Genomic DNA, 17,157 nt, shown 5'->3' on the forward strand with positions numbered 1-17,157 from the left:
GGCTGAAGTATTATCAGTGCTATCTATACCATGGTTTTGGCTGGTTTGTACCTATTTGGGTTCAGTGGAAAACAGCAGCCATTACGGATCCATGATTGTAATATCCATGTCATGTCCAGAAGACAGCATTTCACAGCACCCCTCGCTGTCTTCCACTCCTTACATTCTTCCCACATCCTCTTCATCAGTGTTGTCTGAGCCGTGGAGGATTTTGAATGATACTGGAAATCTTATATCATACAATATATTGAAGATTGGGAAGGACAGTTTCTCCCTCATAGAGAGAATCCAGATGGAGTTTTTGAGACTTTGTGTGTTTGGTGCTCTGGCTTCCGTAGAAATAGAATGGAAGTCAAGACAGGAAAAGGCATCTTAACTGAAGGGTAAGAAGGAAAAGCACAAGGTAATACAGAGGTTTTGAAAGAAAAAGTTGGGTGAAATGAGAGAAAGGGACTGCATGGGTAGAAAGCATGACAATTGGGGAAAATAAAAACAATGCCTTCTGAAAATACAAAGTTGATGCAAAAGTTTTGCGTTTTGTTACAAAAATACATTAAATGTTCCCATTGTGCTGACTGTATAAATATGCAGAAATAAAAACTGACCTAAAACTGCATGAAGACAGACATGTGTTGCCCGGCATCAAGATGGGAAAGGGAAAGGCAGAGTGGGTAGTAAAATTGGATCATAGGAAGAATATCAGGATGGAAACAATTAAGTGCTACAAATATAAATATGTCCCCATAGCAATCACTGAGAGGAAGACAGACAGCAAAAAGAATATTTTCCATGCACGTGGTGAAAAGAGAACGAAATAAATTGTGGTGAATCCCTAACAAGGAAAATGTGTACACAGAGCTACATTAGTGCTTTACTTTCTATCACTCTCATCAGTGTGCATGGTGTCTTATATCTGCTCTGAGTATTGCCTTCTGCTCAAGTCCAACTACAGAGTCAGTTATGGCAGAAAGATATGCAAATAAGGCTTCTGTGTGCCCATAAAATTCAGTCTTGCCCTGACCCTGCAGGTCTGGCACAGGAGACAAACCCTGGAATTCCAAGTTCTCCCAGACAGGACTTAGCATTGAACACAGGACACTCACCATGGATTTAGGGCTAATATTGGTTTCCTTTGTCCTTATTTTAAAAGGTAATTCATAAAGATGAGACGCTGTGTGTTGTGTGGACATGAGTAAGAGAAAAAAAAAGTCTTCTGTGTCAGTTTTTAACCAGAATTCTTTGTGTTTACAGGTGTCCAGTGTGAGGTGCAATTGCTGGAGTCTGGGGGAAGCTTACTGCAACCTGGAAAGTCCCTGAAACTCTCCTGTGCAGCCTCTGGATTCACCTTCAGTGACTACTGGATGAGCTGGGTCCGACAGGCTCCAGGGAAGGGACTGGAGTGGGTCGCACTTATTAATCAAAACGGTGATAGCACCTACTATACCGACGCTGTGAAGGGCCGGTTCACAATCTCCAGAGACAATGCCAAGAACACTCTGTACCTGGAAATGAGCAGTCTGAGATCTGAGGACACAGCCATGTATTACTGTACAAGAGACACAGTGAGTGAATCCTACTGTGAGCTCAGACAAAAACACCTCTGTGGGGAACACGGGACCAGCAGGGGGCGCTGAGAGCACTTAGAGATCTGGGTCACAGAAGAGCCTGCTCAGAGAAGCATGGAAGACTGGACTTCTCTGTGTCTGCACTGCCTCTCCATATCACACTTAGGAATTTTCTCTGCAGATATAGTGTGTAGTAATAATCCTTGAATGTCCAAATTATTATTTAAATTTCTGTTTCCAGTTGTGTTGTGTGTGTTTATTTATTGTAGTGTTTCTCCTTGTTTCCCTTTATCTCTCTCTATCTCCCTATCTCTGTCTGTGTCACAGTCTCTATCACTCTTCCTCTTTCTCTCTCAATCTTTCTTCTGAGTAAGAAGGTTAACAGATAGCTTTGGGAACCCAGAGTTGAGAGGTGATGTCCTCATGAGCACACAGTGTTCTGCCCTCCATCCTCTGTTTGGAATCATTCACCTTGTCCAGTGGAAATGTACAGAAGAGGATGCATAAAGCTGTCATTTTTAATAACCACAGAAATGGATCATGAACTCAAAAGAATGAGTTGCCTGTAACTAATGATATGAGTGCCATTTACCAATGAAGCAATGAGATCATATTATGGAAATGGTGGAGAAGGGATGTCTGTGCTGTGGAAATGGCAATGTGGTCCTACTAAGACATTATAAAAACTGGGAACTTCCTCAGAGAATTATACAAGATGATGTGACTCTGCAATCTCACTTCTTTGTAAGTAGAAAGAGAAGCAGAGTTGGTATAGGAAGACAGTAAAGAAGGGAGAAGAGAAAAGAAGAGACATGTCAGTAGGAGGGGACAGAAGATTCAAAGGAATTAGAGAAAGAAACGAGAAGATAGTGGGATGAATCAATGTAATTGCAGGACATTATTAATGAGCATGGTAATTTGTTTTTAAGTAGAATGAATGACAAAGGAGGAAAAATAACATTTTCAAATATCCTATGAAGTTAATATACATGTATCCATCTACCCTTGTAAGTTTGTTTTGGGGGAAAGATTGTCTCTGTTGTTGTATATCTGTCTGTGTGTATATGTCTGAGTATCTGTGTGCTTGCTCATCATCTATAATTAGTTTACATTACAGAGGTTACCATAACATGATCACCACAGAAACCTGCTCTGAGGTCAGGTGAGCAGCAACACTGGGATTCAAGTTTTGCCTTCAGGCTCAGGGCCTCCATTACCTTGAGCAAGCTCTGAAGACATTTCAGTTTCCATTCTTCCTTAAGATCCCAGAGAATAAGGAGAACACAGCACTCGTAGTCTTGGTTCCCCATCAGTATTTGCCAGGAATACTGCCTCACCTATGCTAAGGTCTAGCTCTATCACTGCCACTCACAAAAACAGATTATGCACAGCAAACTGAGGGACAGAAAATGTAGAGTACCCATACACAAGAAACAGTGGATGCTCTCCAGGATCTGACAAGGCAAGTTGGTAAGAGCTCCTCATTTCCCTTCCCTGGTGATTTACATTACCAAGGCCTGGGAGAAAGTCCTGCAGTCCCTTGTCCTCTATGGTTATCCTCTCCAGAAGACAAACAGTTCCCACTGTTCGAGGATGTCATCCTACCATGTCTTGTCATCACTCTGCCTTCTTATTTCTTCAGATCACATAACCCTGAAGCCTGGCTGGATGATACTACTTTTCATGGGGTGTTATGAACTGCTAACTTTCTCATTCCTTGCCAATGCAATAATCATAAAACCTGGGTTCTTATGTGTTGCAACGTGAGGACAGAGAAAGTGAGATATAAAAAAACAAAGAGAAAAGGAGACTGCTGAAAATACAGATGTTCAATGAAAAGTGCCCATGTATCATGTCCCTAATTAGAAAGGTAAATAGTCTGAGCATAATAAGACAGGATCTAAGTCAGTCACTTGTGTTTTTTTCCCAGATCTCATGTACTAAATGTTGGTAATTACAAGTTATCTTCTGGATGAGGGAAAAGAATAATCTGTCTGTACTGAATTCTAAATAATAAATTTTAAGTTTTTATAAGTATGATTTCTGACCATTATGAGCCCAAATTCCATCCTAAATCCTCCTTATACATTTTTAGAGACATTCAAATACATCGAGTAAGTGATACCTTGTTCTACCATCATTGATTGAATGTGGACTCACTGTAAACATTCCCATCTTTTGCCTGACAGGTCAGCACAGTGTGACTCAAAAATTTCTTGTTTGTCAGGGATTAGAAACCCAATCAGAACAAGGAAAATGTTCCTGAGTGTCCATTTCCATTTCTACTAATAAGCACAAAGCAAAAGTCAGTCACCTGAAGTAAAAAGCAAAACCTTCTTGGTTTCCTTTTATCCTCTCAGGAACCTTCCCCAATGCAATGCAAACCTCAAGATGAGGAGACCCATCTCCTTCTTACTAGATCTTTCAGCAAAACGTGACTGTCCTGGTGCTACTCCTCTACCTCATGACCTTTTCTACCTGTAAGTGTTTCAGATTTTCAGGAGAGAGAACCAGGTACATCATGCATGTAATATCTGAATGATGGTGGTCTTGGTTTTCCCCAGGGGCACTGTCCCAGGTCTATGTGAATGAATCAGAACCTGACCTGTTACAGCCATCACAGACCCAGGCCTTGTCTCTCACCTGCACTGTCTCTGTGTTCTCATTAACCAGGTGTCATGTACACTGGGTCCTCCAGTCTCCAGGATAGGCTCTGGAGTTAATGGGAATAAAATTGTATAGTAAATACACTTATTATAATTCAGTTCTCAATTCCTGGGTAACCATCAGCAGGAACACCTCCAAGAGGCAAGTTTTCTTAAATCTGAACAACTGCAAACTGAGAACACAGCCATATATTGTTCTACCAGAAACATAGTTATGGAACTCAAGTGTGAAACTGTATAAAACTTTCCTACAGAAAACTCAGGAACAGCACCCAATACTAAGGGCCAGCAGAAATCACCAGTATTATGACAAGTCTTCACAGTACTAAATCAAAGCAGGTAAACAAGCCCAGGAATGATTGTCTTCTCAGTTTCTTGGCTTGCTCTGTGTATGAAAAACATTTTTTCCATGTAATCTTCTAGAACTTAGTCTGTATTAATTTTTAATGCATATGAATATTTATGAAGTCATGTTTTCCACTATAATATTTATTTTTCTACACAATTTTCAAGCTCATCTAAACAAGATAGAGAGCATCATACATGGCAGACCATGATATGCTGCGGGCACACGGATCTATCTTGAAGAGACTAAGAGATCACTGAGACTATGGTCCCTAGTTTCACAACAGAGCTTTAGTTAATTCTCCAGTTAAAGCAGAATTAAGGATTTTGGTAAGAGCCAAAGATCATGCAGGACTGGATAGACTGATAAACCATTAATCTTGATTTCCTCTACTCTCTCTATCATCCTAAAGTGAATCATGAACATCTGTTTCATCATTAATCCTAGTTATACTCTGGTACTTATACCATGGAACTAATGCAGCTAGAGATAGTAGCTGAGGTTCAGGGGGCTGAAGGAGGTTCTTGGCGAACATACTGCTTAAGGTGTCCCTGAGTTTCATGTCCCTTTCTGGAAATGTTATCAAGTCAGATTGTAATTTGTAGGTCTTGGGATCTATTCTGGTCTTCTCAGGTTCCTGGTGTGTAATAAATTTGTTTTTGGATAAAATAAAGTATACTATCTCTACCAAGGTATTAAATACATTATTAAAGTTTACAGGATTTTAATTTTATCATGTAGATACAACTGTCTATCTGTTTGAGATGTGTTTCTTGTTTGCCACAAAAAAATGGATTCTATTTTGCTATCAAACCTGTTAGCCTGTGCCTCATTATATATGAGTTGAGTCCATTTATATTAAGGGATATTAATGACCAATGATTGATATCTCCTCTTATTTTAGTTTTTATTTTTGGTAATGTTATTATGTGTATGTTTCTCTTCTTTGGGACTTGTTTCTGTGAGATCGTCAATTTTCTTTGTTTTTGTGGATGTAGCCAACTTCCTTAGGTTGATGTTTTCCTTCTAGTACTTTTGTAGAGTTCTGTTTGTGGATAAGTATTAGTTAAATCTGGTTCTGTTGTGGAATCTCTTGTATGTTTTCTATGGTGATTGAAAGTTTTGCTAGGTATAGTTGTCTGGGTTGGTATCCATTGTCTCTTAATATATGCATAATACTTTACCAAGACCTTATGGCTTTTATTGTTGTCATTGAGAATTCAAGTGTAATTCTGATAGCTCTGGCTTTATATGCTACTTGGACTTTTTCCTTTGAAAAAATAATATTCTTTCTTTATTCTGTATGTTTTGTGTTTTGATTATTATGTGGCAAGATGAATTATTTTTGACCCAGTCTATTTGTTACTCTGAAAACTTCTTATATCTTCATAGGCATGTCTTTCTTTAGGTTGGGAAAGTTTTGTTCTATGGTTTTGTTAAATATATTGTCTGTGCTTTTATGTTGGACTTCCTTTCCTTCTCCTATATCTATTATTCTTAGGTTTGTTCTTTTCATGGTGTCACATGTTTCCTGAATATTTTGTATAAGCTTTTTTATATTTAATATTCTCTTTAACCAAGGAGTCTGTTTCCTCAATTGTATCTTCAGTTTTTGAGATTCACTCTTCCATCTCTTATGATCTACTGTTTATGCTTGCATTTGTGGTTCCTTGTCAGTTTCTTATTATTTCTTTTTCACTAATTCCCTTGGCTTGTATTTTCTATATTGTCTCTTTTTCAGTTCTTAAGTCTTAAAAAGGTTCTTTCATATGTTTGGTAGGTTTTTTTTTGGTTTTCTTTAAGGGATTTGTTGATGTCTTCCAATTTTCCTTTTGTCATTTCCTCCAATGAGGGAATTTTTCATTTCCTTTTTAAGGACTGCAAACATTCTCCTAAAGTTATTTTGAGGTCATTTTCTTTGCTCTTTCTACATTTGGTTGTTGAAGTCTTGCTGTCATAGGGCCACTAGTTTTTAGTAGTTGCTCTTTTGATGTTGCATGTATTCTTACCTTGTCTACCTCTCTTTTCCTCTGATTGATGTAGTTGGGCTGTCTTGTCTCTGGTGATCTATCTTCCAGGTGCCAGTGGATTCAAGGCTCAGGTGGCTACTCATCATAGTCCAGCCACGGTATGGTTCTAGTCACCACATAGGGCCCTCCATGTTCCTGGAGATCGCTTAACACTCTTGGGATTCCCTCTGAAATACCAGGTGTAGTTTGGGCATGGTCTCACAGAGATTGCTTCGTTGGGTCTCATTCTGATGAGGTTGCTTCCTTGGGCATGCTCTCACAGAAGTCTTGGCTAATGCCTACTCCATGAGAGGTTCCAGATTTTTAACCAGACCTACAGTGTTCTCTGGTTCTGGCCTATTCCCTTGGAGTTCCCAGACTCACCCTGGACCCCAGAGGTCTCTGGTGTCTGCCTACTCGCATGGAGGTTCCATATTCGTTTCTGGAGCCACAGAGGTCCTGGCTCAGACCCAAACACTCTGATGTCCCAGTCTAGAACCCAGACCAGCAGATGTCTCTAGTTCTGGTCTACACCCTCAGTGGTTGTTCTCTTTTACCTGCTCCTGTGGACTATGCTGTTTCAGTCCTACACCGACTTATGTCACTGGCTCATGCCTGTTTCTATAAATATCCCTGTTCTGGGCCTGATTCCATGGAGGCCCATGACTTGGGTAGAGTCCCATAAAGACCTTTCACTCTGGTCTACATCCTCAAAGGTCACAGACTCATTTCTGAACCCATAAAGATCCTGGCCCAGGCCTACCTCCTCGCTGGTCCCAGACTCAAATTCAGACCTACAGAGGTCTCTAGTTCCTCCCTTCTTGTTCAGAGGTCCCAGACTCTCACCTGTACACACATAGTTTCCTGGTTCCTGCCTATTCCATTGGATATTCCAGACTCTTTCTTTCTCAGAGGTCTTGTATGCAAATTTTAATTTTTTTTCCCACTGAGTAGTAATCCACAGTATAAATGTGCCATATTTTCTATACCCTATCTTAAGTTGAGAAGCACCAAGATTGTTCCAGGTTCTGTCTATTACAAATAATGCTGCTATGAACATAGTTGAACAAATGTCTTGTAGTATTTTGAGGATCTTTTGGGTGTATGCCCAAGAGTGGTATTGCTGGACCCTGAGGTGTGTTGATCCCCAATTTTCTGAGAAACAGCCATACTGATTTCCAGATTGTACATGTTTGCATTCCCACCAGAAACGGAGGAGTGTTCCTCTTACTCTACAAACTCTCCAGCAGAAGCTATTAAAGGCGTTTTTGATCTTAGCCATTCTAAATGGCATAGACGGTAACTCAGAGATGTTTTGATTTTCATTTCCCGGAAGGCAAAGGATATTAATCTTTTCCTTAATGTGTTTCAGTCATTTGAAATTTTTTTTTGTGGAGAAATATCTGTTTAATTCTGTGTACCATTTTTAAATTGGTTATTTGGAATTTTGATATTTAATTTTTTGATTTATTTGTATACTTTTGGAGATTAGTCCTCTGTCTGATGTGGAGATCAGTCGTCTGTCTGATGTGGGGTTGATGAAGAAATTTTCACCTTCAGTGGGCTGTCTTTTTATCTTATTAACTATGTCCTTTGCTTTACAGATGCTTTTCAATTTCAGGACGTCCCATTTATTGATTGTTGCTCTCATTGTCTGTATAACTTGTATTACATTTAGGAAGTGGTCTCCTCTACCCATGCATTAAAGGTTACTTCCCACATTCTCTTCTAGCAGGTTTAGTATGGCCAGATTTAATTGAGGTCTTTAATCAATTTGGACTTGAGTGTTGTGCTTGGTGATAGATAAGGAAATATTTTTATTCTTCTACGTGTTGACAACCAGTTATGCCAGCACCGTTTATTGAAGATGCTTTTGTTTCTTCCATTGTATAATTTTAGATTCATTGTCAAAAATCAGGTGTTCATAGGTGTGTGGATTAATATACAGGTCTTTGATTAAATTCAATTAGTTTACCTGTCTGTTTTTATACCATTACCAAGCTGTTTTTATTACTGTAGCTCTATACTAGGACTTGATAGCCAGGATGGTGATGCATCTACAAGTTACCGTATTGTACAGGATTGTTTTGGCTATCCTTGTATTTTTGTTTTTATAAAATAAAATTGATTATTGTTAATTCAAGTTCTATGAAGACTTGTGTTAGGATTTTGATGGGGATTGCATTGAATCTATAGATTGATTTGGTAGGATTGAAGTTTTTATTATGTTGATCCTACCTATCAAAGACTATGGGAAAACTTTCCATTTTCTAATATCTTCTTCAATTTCTAATATCAAGGACTTAAAATTCTTGTCAAATGGGTCTTTTACTTCTTGGTTAGTTTTAACTCAATATATTTTATGCCATATGTGGCTATTGTAAAGTATGAAGTTTCTCTGATTTCTTCCTTAAATTTTTAATCAAGTGTATATAGGAGGTTGACTGATTTTTTTGAGTTGATGTTGTATATTGCTAACTTTACTGAAGGTAAAATATTTCCCAGGTAGAGTTTTTGTGGTTCTTAAGAAAAACATACATAGATCCACCTAGAAAGGGGAAAAAGACAAGATTGCCTAACAAAGTTAGGAGCACAGGGGTGGGGGAAAATGGACAGTGAAAGAGGAAGAGGAAGGAAGAAAGGGAGGAGGACAAAAACTTCAAGCAATGGGATAGATTAGATCGAGGAATGACAGAGGTGAGAGCAAGGAAAGATATATTTTGATTGAGGAAGTCATTATGAGGCTAGCAAGAAACCTGGCACTAGAGATATTCCCATGAATTCATAACAATGAGACCAAGTAAGAGGCTAAGCAATAGAGGAGTAGGTGCCCAAACCGGTCTTGCCTGTAGTGAAACTGATGAATATCTTAAATATTACTATTGAATCTTCATCCAGCAACTAAAAGAAACAGAGGCAGAGACCTAAAGCAGAGCATTGTCTTGAGCTCCCAAAGGATAAGCAGAGGGCCTGATGCTCATCCCAGCTGCCTGGTTAGATTAGCCCTGAAATAACCACACAGAAACAGTATTAATTAAATCACTGTGTGGCCCCTTAACTCTAACTTCTTATTAGCTAACTCTTAAATCTTAGTTTAAACCTTTTTTATTCATCTGTGTATCACCACATGGTAGTGGCCAACAGGCTAAGTTTCAGGAGCATGTCTTATTCTGGTAGTAGATGCATGGCATATCCCTGACTCTGGTTTCTTTCCTCCAGAATTCATTTTCCTCTTCCCCACCTACATAAGTTCTACCCTATCACAGGTCAGGGTAGTATCTTTATTCATTAACCAATGACAGATGCACAAGGACATAAGGACTTCCCACACCACCGAGGTACAGGTGAAGAATGGGAGGAGTGAGAATAAAAGCAAAGAGGTCAAGACCATGATGGGTCTACCCACTAAAACAATTTACTTGTGCTAATAGGTGTACACCAACTCTAGGTAGACTAAAAAAGAACCAGCATAGTTACAAATTAGTTCCTTCAATGTGACTGTTGTATGGCTGGGGTAGACTATGGGCCCAATATCTGTGGCATCAGCATTTATTCCAACACCTCATACTGGTTTTTGAAAAAATATTCTCTTTGTATGGGTACCTGATCAGCCTCGAAACAGTAGGGAGCATATTAGAACTTTCCCAAAGCAATGTGCCATACATTCTCTGAGCAGTTGATGGGAGTCGTGTGAGGGAATAAATGGAAAGGATGGGAGTAGGAGAGAGTAGAAATTAGAATTCATTTGTAAAATGAAAACAGATACTTTATTTTCTTTTGTTAAAAAAGAAAAGATGCTAGTTACACCTCAATGCAACAAGCATTGCTTATTTTTAAAGGTACTTGGAAATGAATTCAAGAACATATCAGAAAAAGCATCTACCATGACCAAGTAAGTTTTTTTTAAAGATCAATTTTTTTATTATTAATAATTTATAAAAATTTCCACTTCCTCAGGTTCATCTTCTTATTTAGCTTCTCTAGGATCACGAATAATAGGCTCAAAGACCTTTAATTATGGTTAGAATCCACTTATGAGTGAATACATACCGTGTTCCTCTTTTTGGGTCTGGCTTACCTCACTCAGTAAAGCGTTTTCTATTTCCATCCATTTGCATGCAAAATTCAAGATGTCATTGTTTTTTACCGCCGAGTAAAACTCTAATGTATATATGTTCCACACCTTTTTTAACCATTCTTCTATTGAGGGGCACCTAGGTTGTTTCCATGATCTGGCTATTACAAATAGTGCAGCTATGAACATAGTTGAACAAATGCTTTTGTAGTATGTTAGGGAATCTTTAGGGTATATTCCCAAGAGTGGAATTGCTGGGTCCTGAGGGAGGTTGACTCCCAGTTTCCTGAGAAACCGCCACACTGATTTCCACAGTGGCTGCACGAGTTTGCATTCCCACCAACAATGGATGAGTGTTCCCCTCACCCCACATCCTCTCCAGCATAGGCTATCTTGGTGTTTTTGACTTTAGCTATTCTGACAGGTGTAAGATGGTATCTCAAAGTGGTTTTGATTTGCATTTCCCTGATCACTAGGGAGGTTGAGCATGACCTTAAGTGTCTTCTGGCCATTCGAAGTTCATCTGTTGTGAATTCTCTGTTAAGTTCAGTACCTCATTTTTTAATTGGGTTAATTAGAGTTTTAGTGCCTAGTTTCTTGAGTTCTTTGTATATTTTGGAGATCAGACCTTTGTCTGATGAGGGGTTGGTGAAGATCTTCTCCCAGTCAGAAGGCAGCCTTTTTGTCCTACTGACAGTGTCCTTTGCTTTACAGAAGCTTCCCAGTTTCAGTAGATCCCATTTATTCATTGTTTCTCTTATTGTCTGTGCTGCTGGGGTCCTACTTAGGAAGAGGCCTCCTGTGCCTAAATCTTGTAGACTACTTCCCACTTTCTCTTATATCAGGTTCAAAGTGGACGGATTAATGTTGATGTCTTTAATCCATTTGGACTTGATTTTTGTGCATGGTGATAGATATGGATCTACTTTCATTTTTTTACAGGATGACATCCAGTTATGCCAGCACCATTTGTTAAAGATGCTTTCCTTCTTCCATTGTATACCTTTAGCTCCCTTGTCGAAAATTAGGTGTTCATAAGTTTGTGGGTTAATATCTGGGTCTTCTATTCGATTCCATAAGTCGACTTCTCTGTTCTTATGCCAATACCAAGCTGTTTTCAATACTGTAGCTCTATAATAGAGTTTGAAGTCAGGGATGGTAATGCCTCCAGAAGTTCTTTTATTGTATAAGATTGTTTTGGCTATCCTGGGTTTTTTGTTTTGCCATATAAACTTGATTATTGTTCTCTCAAGGTCTGTGAAGAAGTTTGATGGTATTTTGATGGGGATTGCATTGAATCTATAGATTGCTTTTGGTAGAATTGCCATTTTTACTATGTTGATTCTCCCAATCCAAGAGCAGGGGAGGTCTTTCCATTTTCTGGTATCCTCCTCAATTTCTTTCTTTTTAGCTATCCACCAGGAGGTAGGAAATATACATGAGTCCCAGGTAACCTCGGGTGCATGGGGGGGTGGGAGGGTCGATGGAGGGGGAGAGGACTAGAGAGAAGGGAGTAGGGGAGGAACGGGGAAAGCTTGGTGGCCGGGGATGGGGGGGGGAGGGAGGTAGGATGAATATGGGATCAGGGAACAATATATTTCAACTAAGGGAGCCATTTTAGGGTTTACAGGAGACTTGATTATATATGGGATCCCAGGTCCAAGGAGAAATCCCCCAGATTGCTCTCTGGACAGAGGAGAGGGTGCCTGAATCGGCCGTGGCCCATGACCATACTGATGTATATTTTGCTTATCACCATAGATCCTTCCTCTGGCGAAGGACGGCTATGCAGTAGGAGGCCCACATTGGAGCACCGGATTGAGCCCCCCGAGGTCCGGAGGGGGAGCGGAAGGAGGAGGAACATGAAAAACGAAATCAGTACTGCGAGGGTTGCTATCACCCACTGATACAAGGGAACGGATCTGATGAGAGTTTACCAGGGCCAGCCGGACTGGGACTGAACGAGGACGTGATCTAGCCAGATTCTCGGAATTTGGCCGGATTCTCTGACTGTGGCTGGCCCGGGGTCTTTCTGAAAAGCCATTGACTATGACACTGGGACCTGTTTCCTCTGCATATGCTGGATTTTGGGGATCCAGTCTGTTTGGACGCTCGCCTTCCTGGACCTGGAGGGAGGGGGAGGGAGCTGGAGCTTCCCACAGGGCAGGAAACCCTGACTGCCCTGGGGGACAGAGGGGAAGGAGGGGGGGAGTGGGAGGAGTGGGAGGGTGTTGGGAGGGGGGGCGGAAATGGAAACTTTTATAATTTAATAAAATTTACTAAAAAAAAAAAAAATTTCCACTTCCTTCCCTCCTCTCAATACCCTCCTACTCCCCTCACTCCCTCTCCTCCTCTCTCTCCAATTCTAAGAGCAGTCAGTGTTTCCTGCCCTGTGGGAAGTTCAAGTTCCTCCACCCTCCCTCCAGGTCTAGGAAGGTGAGCATCCAAACAGACTACCATCCCAAAAAGCCAGTACATGCAGACAAAACAAATCCCAGAGCCGTTATCAATGGCTTCTCAGAAAGCCCCTATGTCAACCACATTCAGAGAATCCAGTTTGATCACATGCTCTTTCAGTGCCAATCCAGCTGGCCTTGGTGAGCTCTCATTAGATCAGTCCTCTTGTATCAGTGGGTGATTGCCCACCTCGCAGTCCTGACTTCCTTGTTCATGTTCTCCCTCCTTCTGCTCCTCATTTGGACCTTGGGGGCTCAGTCCTGTGTTCCAATGCGGGTCTCTGTCTCTATCCCCATCCATCACCAGATGCAGGTTCTATGGTGATATGCAAAATATTCATCAGTATGGCTATGGGCAAAGGCCAGTTCAGGCACCCTCTACTCTACTGCCCAGGGAACAATCTGGGGACTTCTCCTTGGACCTGGGAAACTCTCTAGAATTAAGTCTCTTGCAGACCCTAAAATGGCTCTCTTAGTTGAGATATATACTTTCCTGCTCCCATATCCATCCTTCCTTCGTCTCCCCATCCCATTCCCCCAAGTTATCCCCCATACTCCCCTTCTCCCTTCTCTCTAATCATCTCCCCTTACTTCAACCCCCCACCCCTCTGGCACCCATGTTTGCCTGGCAATCTTTTCTACTTCTAATATCCAGGAGGATAACTATATGATTTTCATCAGGTTCACCTTCTTATTTAGCTTCTCTAGGATCACAAATTATAGGCTCAAAGACCTTTAATTATGGCTGGAATTCACTTATGAGTGAGTCCATACCATATTCCTCTTTTGGGGTATGGGTTACCTCACTCATTAAAGTGTTTTCCATTTCCATCCATTTGTATGCAAAATTCAAGATGTCATTGTTTGTTTGTTTTTTTCCGCTGAGTAAAACTCTAATGTATATATGTTCCACACGTTTTCTAATCATTCTTCTATTGAGGGGCATCTAAGTTGTTTCCAGGTTCTGGCTATTACAAATAGTGCTGCTATGAACATAGTTGAGCAAATGCTTTTGTAGTATGTTAGAGCATCTCTTGGGAATATTCCCAAGAGTGGAATTGCTGGATCCTGAGGAAGATTGACTCCCAGTTTCCTGAGAAACTGCCACACTGATTTCCACAGTGGCTGGACAAGTTTGCATTCCCACCAACAATGGATGAGTGTTCCCCTCACTCCATATCCTCTCCAGCACAGGCTATCATTGGTGTTTTTGAGTTTAGCTATTCTGACAGGTGTAAGATGGTATCTCAAAGTTGTTTTGGTTTGCATTTTCCTGATCGTTAAGAAGGTTGAGCATGACCTTAAGTGCCTTTGGGCCATTCGAAGTTCTTCTGTTGAGAATTCTCTGTTCAAATCAGTACCCCATTTTTTAATTGTGTTAATTAGAGATTTAGTGTCTAGTTTCTTGAGTTCTTTGTATATTTTGGAGATCAGACCTTTATCTGATGAGGGGTTGGTGAAGATCTTCTCCCAGTCAGAAAGTAGCCTTTTTGTCTTACTGACAGTGTCCTTTGCTTTACAGAAGCTTCTCAGTTTCAGGAGGTCCCATTTAATCATTGTTTCTCTTATTACCTATGCTACTCTGGTTCTACCTAGGAAGTGGTCTCCTGTGCCTATGTCTTGTAGACTACTTCCCACTTTCTCTTCTATCAGGTTCAAAGTGGTCAGATTAATGTTGATGTCTTTATTCCATTCGGACTTGAGTTTTGTGCATGGTGATAGATATGGATCTATTTTCATTCTTCTACAGGCTGACATCCAGTTATGCCAGCACCATTTGTCAAAGATGCTATCCTTCTTCCATTGTATGCCTTTATCTCCCTTGTCGAAAATCTGGTGTTCATAGTTTTGTCAGTTAATATCCGGGTCTTCTATTCAGTTCCATAGGTCGACTTCTCTGTTCTTATGCCAATACCAAGCTGTTTTCAATACTGTAGCTCTGTAATAGAGTTTGAAATCAGGGATAGTAATGCCTCCAGAAGTTTCTTTATTGTATAAGATTGTTTTGGCTATCCTGGTTTTTTTGTTTTTCCATATAAATTTGATTATTGTTCTCTCAAGGTCTGTGAAGAAGTTTGATGGTATTTTGATGGGGATTGCATTGAATCTATAGATTGCTTTTGGTAGAATTGCCATTTTTACTATGTTGATTCTCCAAATCCTAGAGCAAGGGATATCCTTCCATTTTCTGGTAACCTCCTCAATTCCTTTCTTCAAAGACTTAAGTGACAGACAAGACAGAAAAAGCACAGGATCATACTCAGGCTGTGAAAGGAAAACTTGGGTGTAGTGACAGAAAGGGGTTGAAGGGGTAGAATGAATGAAAATTTAGGAAAATAAAAACAAAGTCTTATGAAATACAAAATTGATGTGAAAATCTTGTGTTTTGTTTCAAAAAATGTATTAAATGTCCCCACTGTGCTGACTATATAAATGTGCAGAAACAAAAACTTACCTAAGACAGCGTGAAGACAGCCTTGTGTTGCCTGGTGTCGAGGTGGGAAAGGGAAAGGAAGAGTGGGGAGTAAAAGGTGGTCATAGGGGAAATTCAGGATGCAAACAATTGAGTGCTTCATATATAAACTTATCTCCATAGCAACCACTGAGAAGACAGACGGTAACAAGAAACATCACATTTGCAAACTTCCTGGGACTGTAGGACATCATCTCTAAGAACTGAGTAAAATTCTCCCTCTTTTCATTCTTCAACTGGACCTTGGGAACTCAGTCCAGTGCTCCATTGTGGGTTTCTGTCTCTGTCTCTGTCTCTGTTCATTGCCAGATGAAGGTTCTATGGTGATATTCAAGATAGTCATCAGTCGGACTACTGGATGAACAAGGAAGTCGGGACCAAAAGGGGTTGGTCTATCCACTGTGACAGTGTGCTTGAGCTAATGGGATCTCACTAACTCCAGCTGGACTGGGAATGAACAAGCATGGAATCAAATTGGACCATGTGAATGTAATTGACATTTGGGGCAAACTGAGGGGTCAATGATAATGGCACTGGGAATTGTCTCTACTGCATATACTCGTTATTTCCTATCCTATTCTCTTTGGATGCATCCCTTCCTAAGCCTGAATGTAGAGGGGAAGGCCTTGGACTTCCCTTAGGGCAGGGTGCCTTGGCCTCTCTTAGGACTGGAGGGGGGTGAGTGAGGGGATGGGAGGAACAGGAGGAAAGTGGGAGGAGGAGAAGAAATGGGAATTTTGTTTGGTATTATTTTAAAGTAATAAAAACAAAAAAGAGAACTGAGTAAAACTGACTGCAGTAAAGTCTCAAGTGTTCCTATCACAGTGAAGGAGTTCTTAGATGGAGGGGTGTGACCCTATGCAAGATTTACCTCAGGAAGAAGCAATTTCCAGCAGAGACAGATGGACAGACAGAGCTAATATCTAGAAACACAGCTATGTGATCCTAAAGAGACATGAAGTGTGGAAACACAACATTTTCTATGCATCAGGTAAACCAGGAACTAAATAAAGTGTGGTGAATTCCTAACAAGGAAAATGTGTACTCAGAGCTACATTAATTCTTCAATTTCTGTAACTGTCATCGGTGTGTATGATGTCTTATATCTGCTCTGAGTACTGCCTTCTGCCCAGGTACAACTAAACAGCCTGATGTTATGAGTGGAAGATATGCAAATAAGGCTTCTTTGTGCCCATAAAATCGAGTCCTGTCCTAACCCTGTAGCTCTGGTAGAGGAGTTCAACATTGAACACAGAAAAATCACCATGGATTTAGGGCTCATATTGGTTTCCTTTGCTCTTATTTTAAAAGGTAATTCATAAAGATGAGATGCTGTGTATTGTGTGGACTCGAGAAAGAGAAAAAAAAAGTCTTCTGCATCAGTTTTCTAAACAAATTTTTTGTGTGTGTGTTTACAGGTGTTCAATGTGAGGTGCAATTGCTGGAGTCTGGGGGAGGTTTAGTGCAGCCTGGAAAGTCCCTGAAACTCTCTTGTGCAGCCTCTGGATTCACCTTCAGTAATGCTTACATGAGCTGGGTCTGCCAGGCTCAGGGGAAGGGGCTGGAG

The 17,157-nt window shown here is 40.5% G+C and overlaps 1 gene segment (V, D, J or C); it reads left to right on the plus strand.

Annotated features, from left to right (window-relative positions):
• The first annotated feature begins 1,038 nt into the window (after positions 1-1,038).
• On the plus strand, positions 1,039-1,634 carry LOC148120401 (immunoglobulin heavy variable 3-7-like). The segment is given in 2 exon segments: positions 1,039-1,150; positions 1,252-1,634. Coding segments are annotated over 2 exon segments (429 nt in total).
• The last annotated feature ends 15,523 nt before the right edge of the window (positions 1,635-17,157 follow it).

This window comes from Myodes glareolus, chromosome 11 (assembly GCF_982192425.1).
Source record: "Myodes glareolus chromosome 11, mMyoGla1.1, whole genome shotgun sequence".
NCBI classification, from domain to species: Eukaryota; Metazoa; Chordata; class Mammalia; order Rodentia; family Cricetidae; genus Myodes; species Myodes glareolus.